This window comes from Ovis canadensis, chromosome 9 (genome assembly GCF_042477335.2).
Source record: "Ovis canadensis isolate MfBH-ARS-UI-01 breed Bighorn chromosome 9, ARS-UI_OviCan_v2, whole genome shotgun sequence".
In the NCBI taxonomy this organism is placed as follows: domain Eukaryota; kingdom Metazoa; phylum Chordata; class Mammalia; order Artiodactyla; family Bovidae; genus Ovis; species Ovis canadensis.
The window spans coordinates 53,212,016-53,236,926 of NC_091253.1; the positions used below are offsets into that span (position 1 = coordinate 53,212,016).

A 24,911-nucleotide genomic window follows, 5' to 3' on the forward strand; every position below is an offset into this window, starting at 1 on the left:
AAATGCACTATAAATTATTAATTATAAAAATGTGATTTCCATGTTAAGTGTTATTTTAAAAAATAATTATAGGGACCTCCCTGGCCATCCAGTGGTTAAGACTCCCAGCTTTCACTGCAGGGGACATTGCTTTGATCTCTGGTCGGGGGAGAACTAAGATCTCACCCCACATGCCATGCAGCATGGTCAAAATAAATAATTAAAAAAAGACCTACATTTACTGAAGGCCCAATTAAAAAAATAATAATTATATGTGCTTTATACACCAAGACTGCAGCTCAGGCTTAACATATACCTTTTTAAAAGTTTATCATTTTACAAGCCATATAGTTGTAAAATTCTATTTTTAATAAAGATAGTAAAACAAATTGAACCAAAATCCCAAGTCACGCTGTCAGTCATAAAACACTGTGAGCTATCATCCACATTCCCACTCACCTCACCAGTGAATGGAAATAACTGAGACGCTCCTACTCGTGACTTTTCTAATTTAGCCATCCTGGGAACAGCTTGTAAAGCAAACTAGTATAGGTCAAAACACGGGCGCGGCTGAGCTAATCAGAAACGGACAGCAGCAGCACAAACAAGTTAAACAGTAAGGTTCCAAAGAACCTACAGCCACGAAAGCAGGAGTTCTGAGTGCCCGACTAAGACATTCGCCTTGAATCAGGGTGAACTGCTCCTCCATAAAAGATCTGACTCAGAAGGTAGATGACAAAAGGCGTAAAAGTCGTTCCCAATATTAGTTAGGATGTAACTCTTAAAGACAGACGTGTTGTGTTGTATGCTTTTTGCGGGGGGGAGGGGGAACGCTGCGAGCCTTGTGGGACTTTAGTTCCCTGACCAGGGATTGAACCCAGGGCCCCAGCAGTGACAGTGAGAAGTCCTAACCACTGAACTTCCAGCGAATTCCCAAGGATGATGTGTTTTAAAGGGACTTTCCAGGTGGCTCAGTGGTAGAGAACTGGCCTGCCAATGCAGGAGACGTGTGTTCGGTCCCTGAATTGGGAAGATCCCCTGGAGAAAGGAATGGCAACCCACTCCAGTGTTCTTGCCTGGAGAATCCCATGGACAGAAGAGCCTGGTGGGCTACAGTTCATGAGGTTGCAAAGAGCTGGACACAACTGAGGGGCTGAGCACAAGCAAGAAAGATATTTGAAGTGCTATGGTTTTTATCTTGTTCAGCTTTCCCACTCAAGTAACCTGTTGTGCAAAAGTGTGTGTATTTTCCTTATGTGGTAAAGTAATGATACACTAACTCTCTGCTGCGCTCCTACTCTGTGCCAGTAAACATTCCAAGTGCTTTCAGACGAAATCTCTCTTTACTGAACAAGACCTCTAGAGGTAGGTTTTATACGCTCCGTCATTAGACGTGCTGTCATGGGGCCTAAACACAGTAGCACTGAATACATTTCTGGGTCACATTACAAAAAATGGTAACAGTACAAAAGATGAAGAAGCCCAAAGTTCTGAAAGCTTTCTCTGATGCAGTAAAGTGAGCTTTTTCAGAGTGTTTTCGTCTTACACCTGGATGGGAAGAGCTGACTCATTAGAAAAGACCCTGATGATGGGAAAGACTGAGGACAGGAGAAGTGGGTGACAAACGATGAGATGAGATGGTTAGATGGCATCACTGACTCAATGGACGTGAATCTGAGCAAACTCTGGGGGCTGGTAAAGGACAGGGAAGCCTGGCGTGCTGAAGCCCACGGGGTTGGAAAGAGTTGGACACAACTTAGCGACCAAACAACAATTCATCTTACATAAGCCAGAAAAGCGTTCCTATCTGAGTGCCTATCCAAGACACGCATCCATCCATTGAACACTAGCCTCCAGTTCTTCTTCACTATGTAAATATACTTTTAAAAGTCACACATTGAAAATAACAGCAGTCTGTTGCTTAAAAACTTAAAACTTTGACTGTTATAACAAAGTAAAAAGTATCTTAAAATCTACAATTCAACTAATCCATTATTAACTTGACCTTCATTAACTTGGCAAGCTAATCCTCTAAAAACAATGAGTAAAATGGTGTCTGTGTGACAAAATTAATTAATTTACAAAAGACAAAGATTTAAAAAAATCAAGCCTACTGTTTTTCTTTAAAACATTTCTTCAGTCATGTTCAGTAAGAAAACAGGACTGCTTCAAGAAAGACACAACTATGCCTAAAACAGTATGCTGAAACATGAAAATACTACCTTATCAGGGATTAAAACCTCGCTTGAAAAAGATGTTTAACTTCATAGAAGTTTTTGTGTTGCTTACTAGCAAATGCTATTGGTCTTAAACATTTTAAGTTTATGTTCACACTTTCTAGTTTTCTTAATAAAGGAATAGAAAAGTTGCATGATGGGTCAAAGATATATTCATTTTTACACAAGTACAGACAAAATCATTTTAAATAGTACAATCTTAAGTATTTCCTACTTTAGACTCTCAATCAGATACCAAATGACTAGCATTCTATCAAGCATTTCTTAAGCCTGGTCTTTGGAATCCAAATTTAAGATCAACAGATACATAATAAAATAATCTTACTTTTTTCACTATAACTAAGGCATATATTTCAGTAGCAACAAGACCTTAAGTGAGAACAGGCTAGAAAGTGGTATTTAGTTTTTTTTAAAAAGCTTACAATTGCTTAGAAATCCCCAGTAATTATACTTTGAATTTATAAGTAACATAAATTCGGTATCTCCAGAAGAGAATGTTTAAAATATGTACAACAAAAGCCCAAATTGTTCAGTAATTTCATAACCTTAGAAGCTGAACTTCTTTAAGCATAAAAACTTGATTTTTAATGGCAATGGAGACTTCAGTTTGTCAGCCCAGTGGTAGTCTAGTTTTTGGATAACTTCATCTTGATCACCCTGGCACAGTAAATAGACATGACATTAACTAGTTAAAAAAAAAAACAAACAAACAGACTTCTTTAAAGGCATGATCCTGAGCAAAGTTACTGCGGTACCAAGAAATGATCCATAAAAAGCCGTTCAGGAGGAACAGGTGGGAGAAAAATGAAAATGACACACAGTAGCATGACAATAACATGAAAATGACAGCTGACAGGTAAAACCGCAGCGCTCCTGTAATCAGAGAAACAGAACCTGAAGCAAAAGGAGAAGGAGCCCCACTAACCAGTCCATTCCTACCAATGTATAAACTAAAGACTCATGTCACCATCCTAAAAATAAAGATGGCCTACCTTAGAGGCGATCCACTTGATGAGAACCAAGGCCAGACACCAGATCAGTGTAATTCCCATTGGGTCTAGGGAAAGTCCTGCCGCATAACCTCCCTCCTCGCCCAGCAAGCAAAGAGCAAGGGAAACTCGTCAGACCTGACAATAACCAGCTGTCCCGAAGCAGGAGAGAGGGGAATGCCCGCCCTGAACCTCACACAGCTGCCTTCAAACAAGGGTCACATGACTCCGAGAACGCGCTGCCAGCCGGCCTTCCTACCGGCGCGTGGTTACTGCCACAGCCCAGGGCTGGGGTGGGAGAGTCAGTGACGGGGGGACGAGGAGGGGAAAAACCTTCGTGACAGCCGACCTAACAGTCCCACATGATGTAGGCAAAAGAGGTCTCTGGCTGGCCCCAAGCTCGTCCACAACCTTAACATCGGCACTGCTTTCAAATAACCTTCCCCCAAATGTCTGGCAGCACTAAAAAAAAGTGCTCATTTCTTCCATAAAGACCAGCTCCACAGGTAGAATTGTCCTGGTGTTTAAAAGTATTAACGCATTTTATTCTACCTTTTCAACTTTTAGTACTGCATGTGTTCAACCTTTTCTTTCCTTTGGAGCCAGGGTTACTTTACGAATGTTAGGGGCTTTCATAGACATTGTTGTGCTATATAACATTATAATTCACGCATTCTGGATTTACTGACAAAGGCCAGCCTATCTGCATGTTTTCAAGCAATTCTAAGTACATTACTTCCAAGCCCTAACTGAGATCCAGCGTCTATGATAACACCTGTGCTTCACGTCTCACTCTTCTCTCAGCTATGAGTTGGGGGCTCGGTGTCAGCAAAGTGGGCCTCTGTCCATCTCTGTGATCTCTCACAGCAGCCAGCATGAAAGGAAAAGCCTTTCATGAAACTTTCATGCAAGTATTTCTCAAGCAGCAATTAGGGACCAGGCCCTTGGTGAGATGCCAGGGGTATTCAAGTGGAAACAGACACTGGCTCCTGCCCTCCTGAAGTGTTCAGTTTAATCAGAATCTACACGAATCAAAGACTGTAAATAAGCACAACGCTGCAACTGAAACAAGTGCGATGGGGCTGAGGCGGGAATTGCCAACGATGCTTGGGCCTGACCTGGTTAGGAAGTGAGGAGCTTCTTCCCAGGGGCCCTGAAATATCACCAAGCTGAACTGAAGGGGCAAGAACGTGAAGAGGATGGGAAGATGATCTGTGTGGACGTGACAACGCATGACAAAACCAAGCAGAAGATTCGGGAAAAAAGTAGATGAGGCTGGAACGCAGGTTACGGGATGGCCAGAAGGGAGATTCTTTTGTCTTCATCCTAAAAGCTAATCCCAACCTGCTGGACACTTCGGAGGTTTTGGTCAAGTGCAGCTCAGTGGGATAGGCTGGGTGGGCACTCAGGAGACCACAGCAGAGGGGATCACAGCTCTGGCTGGGGGCGGGGAAGGGGAGAGAGGTAGACAGGCTGGGAAACACTCAGGACAGGACTGCGTCAGGGACCGCAGTTCACAGCGAGACAAAGTCATCTGCCTGGTGATGGGACCCACATGATGGTTCTAAAATATCTGAAAATAGCCCCAACAGTTCAAATACCAGTGCTGTTTTCATTATCCAATCCTCAGTACAAAGAGGGCATTAAAAAAAAAAAAAGTTAATTCTCAACCTGTTAAAACAAGGGATAAATTCAAACTACAGGTCCAAATCAAAATTTTTCTAAATTTAAGCTATACAGGAAACATGGCCATGTATTTCTCACTACACCTTATATATATCTCTTCTTTCCTCTGAACAAGCTGTGATGCTAATCCTTGCACACACGGAGACAACTTTTTTAGTCTGTCAGGAAACTAGGTGTGACATGAGACTGTCAGGGTCTCAGATTACTCTTTGGGCAGTAAGGTTCCAGCCAGCAAATTCAAAGGATGCCCAGGACAAGGACAGAGCAGCTGAGTGGAGTCAGCCACGTTCCCAGGAGAACTGCTGGTGGTCATCACTCATTACCTGCTGGGCTGGGCTGGGCAGCATACACCGAATGAGCCTGCTGCCTCCATGCTCAGCCCAGAAACACTTCTTATCCGCACAGTGCCCTGCCAATCAGCTGCTCAAAAAGCTGAGTTCTAAGAAGCAAACACGATACTGCTATTTTTGACACAGTACTTAAACATTTTGATGTATGTCTTATAGGTCAAGGGTGAGGTCAACAATCTGCACTTGCGTCTTGTCTAAAAGGGAAGGTTGGAACAATGGAAGAGGAAGAAGATCGGAATTGAGACACAGAGCGGAGAAAAAGAAAGGCAGTTCTAAAACTTCTCTCATTGGAAGGAACTTCCGTTGAGATTATTCCATGATCTCCAAACTCTACTGGGTCTGGAGTCAAGAGCCTGGGTTTGCTTCCCAGCTGTGCTGCCAAGAGTTGAGTGAACCTGGGAGAGTCACCAACTTACTTGCCTCCCTTCACAGGAGTTAAGCGACATCTGTGCAAGAAGACCTTGCTCAGAGCAGGCTCTCAGAAACACTTCAGTCCAGCCTAGTCCAGCTGCTCAGTCGTGTCCATGAATTGCAGCACGCCAGGCCTCCCTGTCCATCACCAACTCCTGGAGTTTACCCAAACTCACGTCCATTGAGTTAGTGATACCATCCAGCCATCTCATCCTCTGTTGTCCCCTTCTCCTCTTGCCCACAATCCCTCCCACCATCAGAGTCTTTTCCAATGAGTCAACTCTTCCCATGAGGTGGCCAAAGTACTGGAGTTTCAGCTTTAGCATCAGTCCTTCCAATGAACACCCAGGACTGATCTCCTTTAGGATGGACTGGTTGGATCTCCTTGCAGTCCAAGGGACCCGCAAGAGTCTTCTGCAGCACCACAGTTCAAAAGCATCAATTTTTCGGCACTCAGCTTTCTTGACAGTCCAACTCTCACATCCATACATGACCACTGGAAAAACCATAGCCTTGACTAGACGGACCTTTGTTGGCAAAGTAATGTCTCTGCTTTTGAATATGCTATCTAGGTTGGTCATAACTTTCCTTCCAAGGAGTAAGCATCTTTTAATTTCATGGCTGCAATCACCATCTGCAGTGATTTTGGAGCCCCCCAAAAATAAAGTCTGACACTGTTTCCACTGTTTCCCTATCTATTTCCCATGAAGTGTCAAGTCCAAATTAAATCAGTAAGGCCTAACCTTACTGATGGTAATGACCTGACCTCTCCAGCTACACTCCAATTCTGGGCTTAACAGAAACCACGTGGTCCAGGAGGGGAACCCGTGCGGTGCCTGCCAGCACCCAGAGACGTTTTTCTGAGTCCTGGGAGGGCCAGGGTAATTTTTCACGCCAGTCAACAGACTGACTCCCTACAATGGTTCCCCAGCATCCCCTTCTTCAATTTCCACTACATATCTGACACTGAAATACAGAGGTAATCAAGACACAATCCTCCCAGGTCAGGAAATTTCCTATTTGAATAGAAACAGCAGGGACGTCCCTGGTGGTCCAGTGGGTAAGGTTCTGTGCCTCCCGTGTAGGGGGTGCAGGTTCGATCCCTGGTCAGGAAACAAGCATCCCACATGTCTTGCCACGTAGTCAAAAAAATTTTCAATAGAAATAGCTACTGTGCTTATGCCTAAAATCATAGCTCCTTTGTTGCCAATGACACATGTACATCATTCAAATCTCACAAAAACCTCAGGCAATACAGTTTTTTCTTAGTATACTTACCTTTCTTTAATGGCATGAATCTACTGGCTTTAAAACTTTTTATTATTTTGAGATATGAAATACTTACTACTAATGTATCTTGACAAATTATAAAGCTTCTCTTAATAATAAAGAAATTTCAATAAGATGAAATAGAAACAAAAGCTGTTATCAAACTGTATTAATACTCATCTATGATATATTACTTACTAGAAAATTATCTTAAAAATTAATCTCTCCAAATATAATTATCCCCTAAATAGTTGCCTCTTTTACAATAATAACAAATGTATTCTTTTATATTAACACTTCTCACCTGTCTCAAAGCCTGAGTGAGACATGACAGGGTAACAAAAAAGGGTCACTTGACTATACTAGAAAAACTCATAAACAGGACACAGTTAAGCTTTTAAAAACAGAATTTGATACCGTAAGGAAAAAAAAAAAGGTATAAAATCCTTTACCTTTCTGGGGCTTATAAAATATCTGAATAGTCAGGGCATTAAAAGCAAATCTCACTATTTTAGGAGCACAGTCAATGGAAGGAAAAGGTACAACTTTGATCACTGTGTCTTAGAGAAGTAATCCAAGTACACATTTTACCCCTGGGGCTCTTTGCCACTCACAGGACACCTGTCAATCTTGGCAATAGCCTTTAGCTATCCATACAGAGACTCAGCATGTCCTTCTCTTGACCAAATTAGGCTAACCTCATCTGCATTGACATCAGTGTCTATAATTTTGGAATCATGTTGACAGGAATAGTCTATCCCAGAGTTCTTTATACGAATGTAGTGTCTGTTGAAACCATAACCAAATTTATAGTAGAAAAAATGTGAATGCAAAACTGTGCCCTTGTCATTTTGAATTCCAGGCAATTTTAATAACAAATAATAAATCAGGGTGAGCTTTTTCTTTTTTACTGATATTTCTACTAAAAACCTCATATCAGAGCTGATCATTTTTCAAACGTTACGAATTTCAAGATCTACGAAACTGATGAAAAATTGTCTTGATAAGTAACAAAAATTATTTTTAAACTATAGTGAAATAGGACTTTTGTCAGTTAAGACCTTTGTTAGTACTCTGAATTAAGCTTTCTATTATATATTTCTGTCATCTCAGTATTTAATGGCAACAAATATATGATTAGTCCTAGTATGAAGGAAATAATAAAAACACCCTGACAGTTTACAAAAAATTCAAGTCTTCTGGTCCAGGAAACTACATCTTATGATATGAAAAGAACTGAGATTTGCTTATTGAACCAGTGTTCGAAATATTTTTAAAATTATGGGAATCCTGCTCCTCACCGCATTTTCTCACAAGATTCCCAGGATCAACTGATTCCTGGCCCAAAGACAAAAGGAGAATAGTCCTATTCCCCAATGGAATCAAACGAAAGCTGGTACTATAATCAGGTACAACTCCAAGAGAAGACGCTGCCGGAGAACCAAGTTGGGTCTATAGGAAGCCTCGTACAACAGGTGGCACATGTATGGAATCTGAGTCAAGGTCAACTGCATCTTACACTGAGAACACTGCTACTATTGTAACAGCTGGATGTGTTTTATTGGGAAAATGTTTTTTCTCTTTGCGTCAGTGTTTCTGCACTAATGCTCTGACTCACTAATAAATGTGAGAACTTTTGTTGGAAAAAAAAAATTATGGTAAAGTAGAAATGGCCACAATTACCAGAAGGGGGAAAACAAAAAACAAACCAATGGTGTGGCTCCTACAACTGTAGAGTTTGGACTTAAGTTGCTAGTATAAAAGACCAGGAGCATGTCACAGACATCGGCCACCTTAATTTCCACAAGGCTGCACAGTCTCTGGATGCATCCTTAAGAAAAAAGCAGAGCACTGTTAGGCTGACTCCTAGCTGACTGAGCAAACTTAACCAGAGTTCAAGTTCTGGATTTGAAACTAGTGGAAGAATTCAGAGGTACCTAACAGAACTCTACATCCGACTCTTTTTTTTTTTTTAAAGGGCATGGTTTTTCCATATATGCTGTGAGTACATCACTCTCTCTTTTTTAAAATTTCATTTATCTATATAGTCATCTGGCTACACTGGGTCTTAGCTGCAGCACAAGGGATCTTCAGTCTTCACTGCAGCATGCGGGATCCAGCTCCCTGAACAGGGATCGAACCGGGGCACCATGCCTTGGGATCTTCAGGTCTTAGCCACTGAACCCCCAGGGAAGTCCCCCAACTTTGTTATTTATTAGGAAGCAGATCAGACTAATGTATATCAAATCTGCATATAAAACAAAAAGTCAAACACATTTAATTACAAAATAACCTGAAGAGAATGGAGTGTGTGTTTTTATGTAAGATAAACTGCATGCATATAGAACAGTGGAAACAGTATTTAAGACAGTTTCCCTTGGGAGAAAAAACAGTCAGAATATTTAAACTCTAATAGGAGGCAGTAAGTAAAGGCAAGCTTAGGAAGCACTGAGGGTCAGATGTTATGTTCAGTAGCTTTAGTTGTGTCCGACTCTTTGTGACCCTATGGACTATAGCCTGCCAGGCTCCTCCATCCATGGGATTCTCCAGGCAAGAATACTGGAGTGGTATGCCATGCCCTCCTCTAAGAGTCAGATATTAATAGTATCCAAATCAAGGATGCTCCTCTCGTCTCAATACAGGCCACATTTATAAGACTGAATTCGGTTCTGAGTATTACACTGGAAGATGCAGTCATACATAACATTTTTAAAAGCACATACGGATATGACAAACAGTATATTAAGAAGCAGAGACATCACTTTGCCAAGAAAGGTTCGTACAGTAAAAGCTATGGTTTTTCCAGTAGTCATGTACGGATTTGAGAGTTGGACTATAAAGAAAGCTGAGTGCTGAAGAATTGATGCTTTCAAACTGTGGTGCTGGAGAAGACTCTGGAGAGTCCCTTGGACAGCAAGGACATCAAACCAATCAATCCTAAAGGCAATCAACCCTGAATATTCACTGGAAGGACTGATGCTGAAGCTCTAATACTTTGGCCACTTGATGCAAAGAGCCAATTCACTAGGATAATATATAAGGAAGAGTTGCATTAACTGAGATGGTTTAGGCAAAGAAAAAAATACAGGGTGTTAACTACTATGAGATAAAATAAGCTAAAGAATTTAGCTTCAGTCTATGAAATCATAATAGGTGGAAGCAGGCCCAATGCACAGAAATTTGTGGAAATATTTATTCAATGTTACTTTCTAAGGACTTTCTACAGGCTCTAAGAATTTTCCGCAATCAGAATAATGGAAATTGAAAGAAGCTACCTCAAACTAGCCTCTGTCAAGGAGACTGTGGGCAAAAAGAACGAATGACCTTCAAGGCCTCTGCCAGATTCCACAAAACTATGTGTGCTCAGCCGCTTCAGTTGTGTACAACTCTTTGCAGCCCTGTGGACTGTAGCCCGCCAGGCTTATCTTCCATGAGGATTCTCCAGGGAAAGACACTGGAATGAGTTGCCATGCCCTTCTCCAGGGGATCTCTGCAACCCAGGGATCGAACCCCTCATCTCTTATGTCTCCTGCACTGGCAGGTGGGCTCTTTACCAGTAGTGCCTCCTGACTCAATTTCATTTTCAAAGAAGCCTTTCTAAGAAAGCTACTGTTATTAAAGGCTCTTCAATGGGAACTGCATCCCTTGCCACACCCCACAGACCTAGCCATACTGACTACCTCAAAGCTACGAGAACAATTAAGTGGTTACTGGTATTGATCGCAAAAGATAATTTTAAAATGAGAGCTATTTGCAGGTACGGAAAAAAAAAAAACTTCACCTCTAAAAAGAATATTATGAGTCGAGCACTATTTGTGGGTAAGTGTATATCAAAATATTTGCAACATAAATACTAAAGAAGAGGGCTTCCTTGGTGGCTCAGTGGTAAAGAATCTGCCCGTCAACGTAGGAGACACGGGTTCGATCCCTGGTCTGGGAAGATCCCACATGCCGCGGAACAACTAAGCCTGTGTGTCACAACTATTGAGCCTGTGCTCCAGAGCCCACGAGCGCCAACTACTGAATCCTGCGTGCTCCAGAGCTGACGCTCCACAGCAAAAAGAGCCTCTGCAAAGAGAAATCCGAGCACTACAACCAGAGAATACACCCTGCTCTCCATAACTAGAGAAAAGCCCCTGCAGAAATGAAGATGCAACACAGCCAAAAATAAATCAAACAAACAAACAACAAAAAAAACTGTTCAAAATACTAAAAAGGAAAACTACTGATCTCTACAGAGATTGGTCAGACATTTTAAAAGGAAACTTCAGAATAAGGATGGCAGCTGTCAACAACTGTTCCCCTCTCCAAACCAACTGAAGTAGAGGCATAAACCATTTCTAAAGCATACCCGAGGCACACTGAGTAGTAGCACTTCATCTCCACATATTGCAGTGCAGAGGAGAGAACAGGACACAGAAGAGATCCTGAGATTCCCACAGTGCTGGCCATGAAGGATACAACATAACTAAACAGTCCTTGCCTTCAAGTGGATCAGAGTTTTGTGGGGACTACAAAAGACCACAATAACAAATAACTACAATTACAAGCAAATGTAAGATGAGTATGGGCACCAAAAGGAGTACTTAAGCTATGAGTACCAAATATGACATTTAATTCAGGATTTGGTAGTGGCTAGGAAGACCACTGGGGGGAAGTGACATGTAATCTGACCCTCCAATGATTTTTGAGTGTCATACAAGCAGCAGGAGATAGAGTTCCAAGCATAGAGAAAGCAGGAGGTACAAATACCAGACGCAAGCAAACTCACGGCCAACTAAGAATATTAATCATGGTTCAATAAATGACAGGACAACTGACAGTGGACTAGCACTCCCATCAGGAACAACTAGAGAGCTGCGTTTCCTGTATGAAACACTGCTTTCAGATGTTGGAGAGCAAGAAGTACAGGACTTTGATCCCTGAGACAAGGGGGTAAAAACAAGATGAATCCTATAACTGCCCAGCTTTCTTGAAAGCAGTTACCAAACCCCAAAGCAGAGCAGGGTAACCATACAGAGCAAGAAGTCTCACAAAGCTGAGGACACAGAGACTGGAGTTCAGGGAGGGTTCAACACTTGGCTTTTGCAGAGCTGAGTACTGGACAGGAAGAGCTGTGAAGATAACAGGCTCCAGAAGTCTGAAAGGGGGTCTCCTTGAGTCTGTGGCCGAATACCAAGCTATGCATGTGTAGGACAAGCTTCTATGGGGCTTAGAAAAGAACAGTTACCATGGAAAGAACTCAGAGGAGCTGGGAGACATTTTGGTCCCAACCAACCACGGTCAAGAGCTCTCACAGGACACCTGGAGTGTCCCATAGAGACCCAAAAAAAAAATGGCCTCGCATAGGAGAAGGGCAAATGAAGGTCATCAACACAAAAAGTTCTACTGGACAGCACTGTTCTGGAATCACACTAACAATGCTTAAAATATGCCGAAAAGGATCAGGCTGATCCACAAGTAACTAGACTGTGTACCAGATCAAAACCCAACACTCTTTTAAAGATAATAAGTGAGATATTATAAATTAGGGGAATAAACAAGAAAATGTGATCCCAAAAAGGGTAGGGAGCACCAATAAAAACAAACTCAGAAATGAAGAAGATGATGGAATTAGTAGATAAGGACTTTAAAAATGTTACTGTGAATATATCCAATTATTTAAAAGAAAACATGTACATTATGAAAAAAGAAATGGAAACTTAAAAAAAATGGATCACCTATAGCTGAAAAATACAACAGCTAAATTAAAAATTCAGTTGGGCTTAACAGCAGAAAAAATGCTACAGAAGAGATCAACAAGAAAATACTTCTAAAACATTTTCCACATTTGATGACAACTATTAACCCAGGTGCCAAAGAAGCTCAATGAATCCCAAACAGGAGAAACACAAGAAAACCACACCAAGACACATCACAATAAAATTACTAAGAAAAACAACTGATGCCCAGACCAGACAAAGACATTACAAAAGGAAATCATGGACCAAATAGCTCATAAACAAAGACACAAAGATCCATAAGAAAATAATTGTAAATCAAATCCAATAATATATAGAAAGGAAATGCATCATGATTAAATGGATATTATCTCAGGACTCAAACTGGTTTATTGTTAAAAAAACAATAAATGTAATTCAACATATTAGAATAAAAAAATCATATAATATTTCAATTGGTAATAAAATTCAACACTCATTTATGCTAAACACTCTTTACTAGGAATAGAAGGACACTCTCTCATCTGACAAAGGACATCTATAAAAAACCTACAGCCATCTCATATTTAAAAATAAAAAAACTGAATGCTTTTGCCCTAAGATCATAAACAAGGCAAGGATGTCTGCTCTATATCTTTAATAGGGTATTTAAAGTCAGAGCCCATGCATTATGGCAAGAAAAAGAAATATGTGGCATCCAAACTGGAAAGGAAGAAGAAAAACTGTCTTTTATTTGCAGACAACATAATTATCTATATAGAATATCCTAAAGACTCTACAAAAGAACTACTGAAATTCACAAAATATAGCAACATTACAGGACACAGATTTGATATGCAAAAAGTCAATTGCATTTCTATATATTACTAAAAAATGATTGAAAAATGGAATTTTTAAAATAGCATTTCCAATAGCACCCACAAATATGAAATACCTGAAGACAAACTTTACAGAATATGAGCAAGATCTGTACAATGAAAATTATAAAAGCTTTTTGAGAGAAATTAAAGACCTAAATAAATGGAGAAATGCCTCATGTTGTTATAAGACTAAACTGTGTTTTCCCCAAAAGATCTGCCAAGGTCATAACCTGGTACCCATAAGTGTGACTTTACTTGGTTCCTTGCACATGTAATCAAGTTAAAATAACGGTATACTGGGTTAGAACGGGCTCTATAGCCAATATAACTCACGTTCTCATAAGAAGGGAGAAATGTGGACGGAGATACAAAAGGAGAAGATCAAGTGCGCAGGGAGGCGGAGATTACAGAGGACTGGACCTACAAGCCAAGAACTGCCGAGGACGGCTGGCCACCACCTGAAGCTAGAGGAGACAAGGGGGATTCCTCTCCCAGAGCTGTCAGAGAGAGCATGCCCGCTGACACCTTAATTTCTGACTACGAGAATAGATTTCTGTTACTTTCAGTCATACAGTTTACAATACTTTGTCTTGGCAGTCCTAGGAAAGGAATACATATGTTTATGGAAGGCTTGACATCATTCCCAATTTTTCTCAAGTTAATCAATCTATAAATCCAAAACAATTGCAACTAAAATTCCAGCATGCTTTCTTTAAAAAAGAAATTCTAAAATCTATATGGAAACACAAAAGATAAAGGATAGCCAAAATATCTTTGAGAAGAATAAAGAAGATTGGGGGACTTACACTACCTGATTTCAAGACTTATTTTAAAACTATAGTAACTGTAGTGGCTTTTACATAAAGGCAGACATAGAGCATCAGAAATGAATAGAGAATTCAGAAACAGACTCACATTGTGTGATTAATCAATACTCAACAAAGGTGCCAAAGTAATTCAAGGGCAAGTATAATCTTTTCAATAGATGGCACTGGAAAAACTAAACTTAAGAAAAAAATCCCAACATGCAATCTCTTACTATACAAAAAATTAACACAGATCTTTATATCTAAACATAAAGGCTAAAACAAAATTTCTAAGAAAAAGTATGAGAATATATTCAAGATCTGGGGTTAACTAAAGATTTCCAGATACAAAAATACTAGTTACAAAAATTTTAGTTATACTTAATTACAATTAAAAACTTCCCTTCAAAGGTAGTGTTAAGATATGAAAAAGCAAACCATTGACTCAAATATTTGCAATAAAAAAATCTGACCAAGGATTTGATCCAGATTATATTATACTAAAAACTCAAATTAATGACAAATAATTCAATTTAAAACACAGGCTAATGACTTGAACAGATAAGTTCACAATGGGAAGATAAATATAATGGGAAGACATATATCTTCACAATGGGAAGATATATAAATAGCTGATACACACATGAAAAGATGCTCAACATGTTTAATCACTGGAGAAATGAAAATCAAAATCATAAGATACCATTAAAAAACCAACAAAAATGGCTAAAATTAAAAAGGTTGACAATATCTAGTGCTGGGATATGAAGCAATCAGAACTCTCTGTAAATGAAACATATGCCCCCAAAATGATCTGAACATGAATGTTCATAGCTTTATTCATAATAATAAGCATCCCAAGGAGACAGTAAATGTTCAGTTATAGATCACTGCAATAAAGCAAATGCCACAATAAAGCAAGTCAACCCAAAGTCTTTTGTTTCCCAGTATATAAAAAAGTTATGTTTATTTACTGTGGTCTATTGAGTGTATAATGGGCTTCCCTGGTGGCTCAGTGGTAAAGAATCCACCTGTCAAAGCAGGAGACTCAGGTTCAATCCCTGGGTCAGGAAGACCCCCCTGGAGCAGGAAATGGCAACCCACTCTATCATTTTTGCCTGGAAAAAATGAGGATGTTCCCAATCTGGAGATCGAACCCATGTCTCTTATGTCTCCTGCATGGGCAGGCAAATTCTTTACCACTAGCACCCCCTGGGAAGCACTATTTAAGAGTATGTGTGTGCTTTAGGAGAGTGAGGCATCAACTATATTTTGGAAAAAAAAAAAAAACTTTGGTGGCAGGGAATGGAATTGATTAATACAGTGGAAGACTAGTCTTCAGGAGCTCTGCAAGAAGGGGACTAATTTGCTGTGTTTCAGGAGAAGGCTCAGTGCCCCAGGGACAACTGAGTGGAAGTGTCCATCTAGGAATCTGGCTTGTGTTGAGCTAGAGACGGGATCTGGGAGTAATCACTCAAGACCATGTGGTGAGTCAGACAGAGAACAAATTTATGGCTGCCAGGAGTAAGGATGAGGGGAAGGAACAGTCAGGGAGTTGGGGACGGACACGTACACACTGCTATTATTTAAAATGGATAAACAACAAGGACCTACGACATAGCACATGGAACGCTGCTCGATGTTTTGTGGCAGCCTGGATGGGAGGGGAGCCTGGTGGAGAATGGATACAAGTATATGTATGGCTGAATCCCTTTGCTGTTCACCGGAAACTATCACAACGTTAACTGGCTATACTCCAACGGAAAAAAAAAAAGTTAGAAAAATAATAATAGATATGATTGCATACCCCCAAAAGAAGACCATGTGGTGAGTAAGATTGAAAGTGAAAGTCACTCAGTCGTGTCCGACTCTTTGCAACCTCATGGACTATATACAGTCCATGGAATTCTCCAGGCCAGAATACTGGAGTGGGTAGCCATTCCCTTCTCCAGGGGTCTTCCCAACCCAAGTCTCCCACATTGCAGGCGGATTCTTTACCATCTGAGCCACAGTGAATCACCAGATTACTCAAGGCGAAAAGATAAGACAGTTAACACCAAAATCTTTAGACTTACAAACAGGAAAGGCCTGTGAGGGCAAAAGACCAAAACTCGCAAATGGTTAACTATTCATACTAACCAGCAACACCCCATGTAGTTTTTTTTTTTTTTCCTTTCACACATGAATACCAATCACATTCCCTCTTAAACCTATGTCATATTAAAGCCAGTAAGAAACAGCTTTAAGTGTAATACAAAAAGCAAGGGACAAGAAGGCCATCACTCAACAGATATCTAACTGCATCCCTGGCAGGGCTTATAGCTTTTTCTTAGGCTAGCGAAGGAACTTTTGGTTCAGACTCTTCCTCCAATCCAGGCTCTCTTAGTTCCTTTATAAAATGAAAGCGAGATACAGTAGATAATATTAAAAATTCTTTCATCCAGTCCCGTAACAGACACTTATTTGGAACAAGGAGCCAAGAATAAATAAAAGTGAATTAAGACAAAAGCTGTGTTCCAATTTCTATTATTATTTACTCAGTGGCAGTAATGAATCGGTTTAAGCCTCTGAGACCACTTCCACCTTCAACAACAGACTGCTTCAGAGAGTAGATCCTATCACTGGACATAACGGAAAATGCTAGAAAATATCTACAGAAATAAATTCATGAGCTGGTAATAAAGAATATCTGGGCAAAAACTAAGTAAAGGCAGGAAGGCATGAAGAGAGGCAGAGTACTGAAGCTGGCTCTAGCATTCAGGCCAAAGTCAAGTGTGTGAGCCTCAACTTTGGGTTTCTCACAACCTCCAGAGTACATGCAACAAGCATTTAGGTCAAAGTAAAGTGGGTGAACCTGAACTCTGGGTTTCTCACAACCTCCTGAGTACATGGAACAACAACAACAAAAAGCGTAAAGTCCATGGTCTGCCCAGAGTAGACAGCGCACCTCTGAGTAACCACTGCTAATGAATACAATGAGCAGGACTAAATACATCCTATGTATACCTATGGCTGATTCAGGTTGAGGTTTGACAGAACACAAGAAAATTCTGTAAAGCAACTATCCTTCAATAAAAAAAATTAATTAATTAAAAATAAAAAACAAAAAAACCAGCCTGATTTGACCAGCATCAGCTTGGAGAACACAATACAGACTTACACAGGCTAGTGAAAAGACTGTCATCTTTTGCATTTGCTACCATTTTGATGAACTTAACTGCAAAGGCAGTTAAGACTAAAGATGCTACCTTAAGTAGCTGGAACTGCAACAATGTATTTTAAAAAAGCAATTTGGTAATAATGTTCAGAAAAAAGAACTATTTTCTCTTACATTAACACCATTTGTTTACATTTCATAAAATGGAAAGAACACAAAGGCTTCTGTACTTAGCATATGTAATTACAATGTTTTGGCTAAAAACAATAGACAAAGAATTAAAAAGGCAAAAATAACTTTTAATTTATGGCAAAGTACGTCGTACTTCTTGAAGAAATGCATTCATTATCAACAATCTATAAAGAAACAGAAAACTTAATTTATACTAACATCAACAAAACTGTCTCACTAAAAAGGAATTTTATCCATAAAGACAAAAACGAGAATAGAGGTTCCTAGCAGCTGGGAAAGAGGGGACCAGTAATCACTGTTTAATGGGCATCCAGCTCTGTGTGGCCAATGAGAAAGCTGGGCAAATGGGGAGAGAGGTGATGTTTGCCCTACACTGGTGAATATACTCAACGTCACTGAATTGTACATCTAAAAATGGTTAAAATAGTAAGTTTTATCTTACGTGTATTTTAGCACAATTTCAAAAATACATAAGCCAAAAAAATTTTTTTCATCTCATTTCCCTCAAAGTTTGGATTCTCTTAAGTTTGAAATTCGTGCCAACATATATCTTCTCAAAGCTGGACCAGGAGAGCAGAGACTTTGGATCATGTGATCATGGGTTCAAACCTTATTGTCCAGTTTTGCTACAAGTCACATTCTAAAAAGCTATGTTTCTATTCTTCCATTTGGTGACGTACTATATCACACTGATTGATTTGAGGATACTGAAAAATCCTTGCATCCCTAGGATAAATCCTATTTTAGCATATTCAAAAGCAAAGGCATTACTTTGCCAACTAAGGTCCGTCTAGTCAAGGCTATGGTTTTTCCTGTGGTCATGTATGGATGTGAGAGTTGGACTGTGAAGAAGGCTGAGCACCGAAGAATTGATGCTTTTGAACTGTGGTGTTGGAGAAGACTTTTGAGAGTCCCTTGGACTGCAAGGAGATCCAACCAATCCATTCTGAAGGAGATCAGCCCCGAGATTTCTTTGGAAGGACTGATGCTAAAGCTGAAACTCCAGTACTTTGGCCACCTCATGCGAAGAGTGGACTCATTGGAAAAGACTCTGATGCTGGGAGGGATTGGGGGCAGGAGAAGGGGACGACAGAGGATGAGATGGTTGGATGGCATCACTGACTCGATGGACGTGAGTCTGAGTGAACTCCGGGAGTTGGTGATGGACAGGGAGGCCTGGCGTGCTTTGATTCATGGGGTCGCAAAGAGTTGGACACGACTGAGCGACTGAACTGAACTGATGTGATCCTTTTAATGTGTTGCTGGATTCGGTTTGCTAGTATTAATATTTTGAGGATTTTTGTGTCTATGTTTACTGATGTAGCCTGCAATTTTCTTTTTTTGTGATATCTTTGTCTGGCTTTGGTTATCAGGGTGATGGTGGCCCCACAGAATGAGCGTGGGTATATTCTTTCCTCTGCAACTTCTGGGATGAGTTTCAGAAAGGTAGGCATTAACTCTTCTCTAAAGGCTTGACAGAATTCGCCTGTGAAGCCATCTGGTACTGGACTTTTGTTTTTGGAACATTTTTAATCACGATTTCAATATCACTACTTGTGATTGGTCTATTCATATTTTCTATCTGTTCCTGGTTCAGTCTTGGAAGGCTGTACCTAAGAATTTGCCCATTTCTTCTAGACTGTCCATTTTACTGTCATAGTTACTTGTAGTCATCTCTTACGATCCTTTGTATTTCTGCGTTGTCCGCTGTAATTTCTTTTTCATTTCTAATTTTACTGGAGTCCTGTCCTGTTTCTTCTTGATGAGTCTGGCTAAGCGTTTATCAGTTTGTCTTCTCAAAGAACCAGCTTTTAGTTTCATTATCTTTACTATTATTTTGTCTCTCTCTTTTTTAAAGCCATGCCATGCAGCATATAAGACATCAGATTCCTGACCAGGGATCAAACTCATGCCCTCTGCATAGAAAACACAGACTGTTAGCTACTAGACTGCCAGGAAAATCCCTGCGCTCTCATCTTTACCATTTCTTTCCTTCTTCTAACTGTGGCTAAAAGGCACATGGAAGGATCCTCAACATCACACTATTACAGAAATGTGAATCAAAGCTACAGTAAGGTATCACCTCACACCAGTGAGAATGGCTATCAAAAAATCTGCAAACAATAAATGCTGGAGAGGGTGCAGAGAAAAGGAACTCCTACACTGCTGGTGGGCATGTAAAATGGTACAGCCACTAAGAAGAACAGGTTATTGAAGGAGGTTATTGAAAAAACTAAAAATAGGGCTACCATATATACGGTCCAGCAATTCCCACCTGGGCATATACCTGTAGAAAACAGTAATCCAAAAAGACATATGCACCCCAATGTTCACTGCAGCTATGTTTAAATGAATTTAATCACAGATGTATCTACTTATATTGGAAAAACAATTTAATAATAGCTACATCGTGACGCTTTTGTGACCCCATGGACTATTCAGCCCACTCCTCTGTGGAGTGGGTTGCCATTTCCTCCTTCAGGGGATCTTCCTGATCCAGAGATGGAACACGTGTCTCCTGTAGGCGGATTCTTTACCACTGACCCACTGGGGAAGCTCATATCCCTCTCCAGTATTCTTGCCTGGGAAATCCCATGAACAGAGTCAGACATGACTTAGAGAATAAACAAAAACAACAAATATATGAGTTTTTAAATTTACTATTTCAAATACATGGGGGTTCAAGAACCCCTTGCCAAAATCCCACATTCTCCTGGGGTCTGCCACAATCAATTGGGAACTATTTGTCAGAGGACCATGAAGTCAGGTGTGTATGTATGCATGCCCCACCTCCCCCTACCCCAAAGACACCCACTTCTAAAAGAAGTATGTCCCATTCAATATACCACATCACTTTAAAAAAAAAAAAAGCTGATAAAACTGAGGAGGTAAAGGTGATATGAGAAAAACCGATAAGAAAAACACAAAGGATCAAGGTTAAAAGGGGGACACTCCAACGAGCACCAAGAATTTAACCCTCTCACCAAGCTGCATATACAGTACCTTATTATCCATCCTTTCCTACCCTGTAGGAGGATATTTTTTATTACCAAGAAGACATAGAAAACCAGATAATATTTGTCTGTTATGGCACAAATTTAACCTCATTATCTCATTTTCACCCTATACTTGCTCCAAATAATCTGCTCATGTTTTCCTGATCAGAGCCTGGATGTGGCCACAGCCACACCTGTACCCAACTTACTTCCTCCATCTAGAATACGTTCCCTCCCACTTGGGAAAGTCACGTCAGTTTTAACACCTCCAATGTGTGGCTGTGTAAAGAGAAAAATAAAAGTCAGAAATTTTTGTCAGCCAAATTTCAAGATTTACCGAGGACGCTTAAAAAAATTAAAAAAGAACTGAAATAGCTAACTTAATAAAACTTAAAGATTTATTGTATGAACAACTAAGAGCCGGCTGTATAAAGTTCAGGCAATCTGCAACTGATTAATAAAATGTATTTACAGAATTTCTTGTTTTGAACTCGGAATAGTAGATTGAACTATATAGTTGCACTGCTAATTTAAGACAATGTTTCAAGTACAACTGATATAAAAATTATGACTCCTGTTCACTGAAAAGTTTCTAAAGTGTTGAGCAGAAAATGATTTTCAAAATTTGACAAGTAAACACTTAACTGAAAGGCATTAGTATACTTTACAACTTATGTAATTCTTATATTACTTTCTGAGTGTAAATTAATACACACTTTCTGGAGGGTAGTTTGGCAATGTTTATTAGAAGGCTTTAAGCCACACCTAACATTTTAACGAGGCATACCACTTCTAGGAAATAATCTTTAAGGAAGCCACCATAATGGACTGATTGGTTAACTATTAAAGTGAAATATGGAATAGCCACAGTCATTTACAGTGAGTGGTATACCACTTAAGTGTTCTATTTTCAAAAAGATTTAATTCCTGGATACTTTTAACTACTTGAAATTTGTAGTAAAAGCAATGCACATATTCCATATGTAAATACACACAGACAGAAAGTAGATGACTAGTTGCAGGGGCTGGGGAGGGAAGTAAGGAGTGACTCTGGTTTCTTTTTTAGGTGATAAAAAGTGTCCAGAAATTAGTAGTGAAGGTGTGCAATATTCCACAACTTTGTGGATATATGAAAAGACACGCTGCATATTTCAAAAGAATGAATTTCACGGTATGTGAGTCATTTCTCAAAAAAAATATACACATTCAAACATTTAATATTTTTAACTCTTTGAGCACTCTCACCTCTGGCATCTCTATGTATCTGTTTCATATATGTACTATTGATTAGCAAAGTCTGAATTAACCTTTTTTCTCATTTGCTCCTGTGTGTGGTTCCTCATGTAAAATTGTACTAGATCTACCAAAGCAACTAAGCTCCACAAACAAATGCAAGGCCAAGTTCAGATGCATCTGCTCAGCATATACTGTCATTAAAATGAAGTGGTTTTATACTAACAGATGAGCATGCAAGAACACACCAGGGCTGTGTATTATAATTTTTAATGCTTGGTGTGACTGCAGTGTATTTTACTGACTTTATGACCAACAAGATGGACAGGACTTTAGATATCATGACTGACATCTACACTGAAGCAAACATTTCCAAATATTTTTCCTTCAAAATTCCAGATCATTAATTTTAAAATATTCTGAAACTGCAAGGGAAGCTTTAAATAAAATACTGTTAACATTTTTTTTAACAGCTTTCTTGAGCTACAGCTCACAAATCATGTAATTCCCCCACTTGAATATACAATGCAATGGTTTTTACAGTAGTATAGTGACAAATTCATGTACCCATCACCAGTGTTAATAGTATTTTCATCACCCCAAAGCAATTCCCGGATCTATAAGAAGTTAGTCCCCAATTCTCCCTCCCCCAGCCCACTGCAACCACCTATCTTTTTATCCTGATTGAAATACATTTCCTGAATATTTTATATAAATGGAATCATGCCCAATGTGTCTGGCTTATTTTCTGTCTCAGCATGTTTTCAAGACTCACCCAAGATGCACCACATAGCAGAAATTTATCTTTTTTATTGTTGAATAATATTTGTCTATTATGGAAATCAGTCCTGAATATTCACTGGAAGGACTGACGCTGAAGCTGAAACTCCAATACTTTGGCCACCTGATGCAAAGAACTGACTCATGGAATAGACCCCGATGCTGGGAAAGATTGAAGGCGGGAGGAGAAGGGGACAGCAGAGGGATGAGATGGTTGGATGGCATCACCAACTCAATGGACATGAGTTTGAGTAGGCTCCGGGAGTTGGTGATGGACAGCCTGGCATGCTGCAGTCCATGGGGTAGCAAAGAGTTGGACACGACTGAGCGACTGGACTGAACTGATTATGGATATAACACTTTAGTCTATCAGCTAATGAACATTTGGGCTACTATGGCTACCAATTTAATAATGCTGTTAGAAACATTCATGTACAGATTTTTGTGTGGCCCTGTTTTCCCTTTGCTTAGGTATATACTTAGAAGTGAAACTGCCGGGTTATAGCATAACTCTACACTTAGGGTTTGAGGAACTGCCAAACTGTTTTCCAAAGTGACTGTACCATTTCACATTCTCACCAGTACTGTATGAGGGTTCTGATTTCTCCACATCCTTGCTAAAACTTACTATCTTGATTTTTTAAGTCATGTCCCATTGTGGTCTTGACTTCTATTCCCTGATGGAAAAGATGTTGGACTATCTTCCATGTCCTTATTGGCCATTTGTAAATCTTCTTGGGAGAAATGACTATTCAGACCTTTGGTCCATTTTTTAATTGCGTTGTCTTTCTTTTTATTATTGAGTTGTATGAGCTCAACATTCAGAAAACAAAGAGCATGGCATCTGGTCCCATCATTTCATGGGAAATAGATGGGGAAACAGTGGAAACAGTGTCAGACTTTATTTTATGGGGCTCCAAAATCACTGCAGATGGTGACTGCAGCCATGAAATTAAAAGACGCTTACTCCTTGGAAGAAAAGTTATGACCAACTTAGGTAGCATATTGAAAAGCAGAGACATTACTTGGCCAACAAAGGTCCATCTAGTCTAGGCTATGGTTTTTCCTGTGGTCGTGTATGGATGTGAGAGTTGGACTGTGAAGAAAGCTGAGCGCCGAAGAATTAATGCTTTTGAACTGTGGTGTTGGAGAAGACTCTTGAGAGTCCCTTGGACTGCAAGGAGATCCAACCAGTCCACTGTAAAGGAGATCAGCCCTGGGTGTTCTTTGGAAGGACTGATGCTGAAGCTGAAACTCCAGTACTTTGGCCACCTCATGCAAAGAGTTGACTCATTGGAAAAGACTCTGATGCTGGGAGGGATTAGGGGCAGGAGGAAAAGGGGATGACAGAGGATGAGATGGCTGGATGGCATCATTGACTCGATGGATATGAGTTTGAGTGAACTCTGGGAGATGGTGATGGACAGGGAGGCCTGGCGTGCTGCGATTCATGGGGTCTCAAAGAGTCAGACATGACTGAGCAACTGAACTGAACTAATGAGGTCCTTTTATATCCTAGACATGACTTCCTTATTAGGTATGTGATTTGCAATTATTTTCTTCCATTATGTGGGTAGTCTTCACTTTCCTGAGAGTGTACTTTGAAGTATAAAAGTTCTCAACTTTGATGAAATCCAATCTATCTATTTTTTTCTTTTCTTGCTCATGTTTTTCACACCAAAGAATCCTCTTCAAAGCCAAGGTCAAAAAGATTCACCCTGTTTTAATTTTGAAAGTTTCAGTTTGTAAGATTAGGTCTCTGATTCTAAGTTATTAGGATCAACTTATCTTTGTGGGGTTCTGGTATCAGGGTAATATTGGCCTCACAGAATGAGCCAAGAAGAATACTATTAATATTCACAATCTTTCTCAATGAATGAAAACTTTTACTACACTATCAAAATAAAATAGAAAAATATATACTGAAGCTAATAATGTGATTGGAAGTCTCCACAACCCTGTGTAGACAACACTGTTGGCTGTATATTCAATACCCACCCCTCCTCCTTTCCTTCCTAAAGCAACATTTTGTTCAGGTGTGTAGACAGCCATGAGCATCAGAGGAGTGTGGGCAGCCTCAGACCTGGAGAGTGGGCTCTGACTGGTCCACATCAAATCAGGACGGGCCCATCTCTCTTGCCAGGGATCGAGTTAGAAACGGCCATGTGAAGCTGTCAGGTGTGATGCAAAGTTTGCGGTGGTAAGGTTCACGCGATGGGCTTCTTTGCACTTAACATGATACGAAA

The 24,911-nt window shown here is 39.9% G+C and overlaps 1 protein-coding gene across 7 annotated transcripts in view; it reads right to left on the reverse strand.

Annotated features, from left to right (window-relative positions):
• Positions 1-24,911, reverse strand: part of PDE7A (phosphodiesterase 7A) — a 192,073-nt gene that overhangs the window by 54,939 nt on the left and 112,223 nt on the right. The window contains exon 1 of one of the 7 annotated variants that reach the window (XM_069600118.1): positions 3,209-3,435. The exons of the other annotated variants lie outside the window; for them this stretch is intronic. Within the exon in view, the coding sequence (XP_069456219.1) occupies positions 3,209-3,268 (60 nt within the window). The 5' untranslated portion in view covers positions 3,269-3,435. Of the gene's footprint in view, positions 1-3,208; positions 3,436-24,911 lie in introns of those variants that run through there. 7 annotated transcript variants of the gene reach the window in all.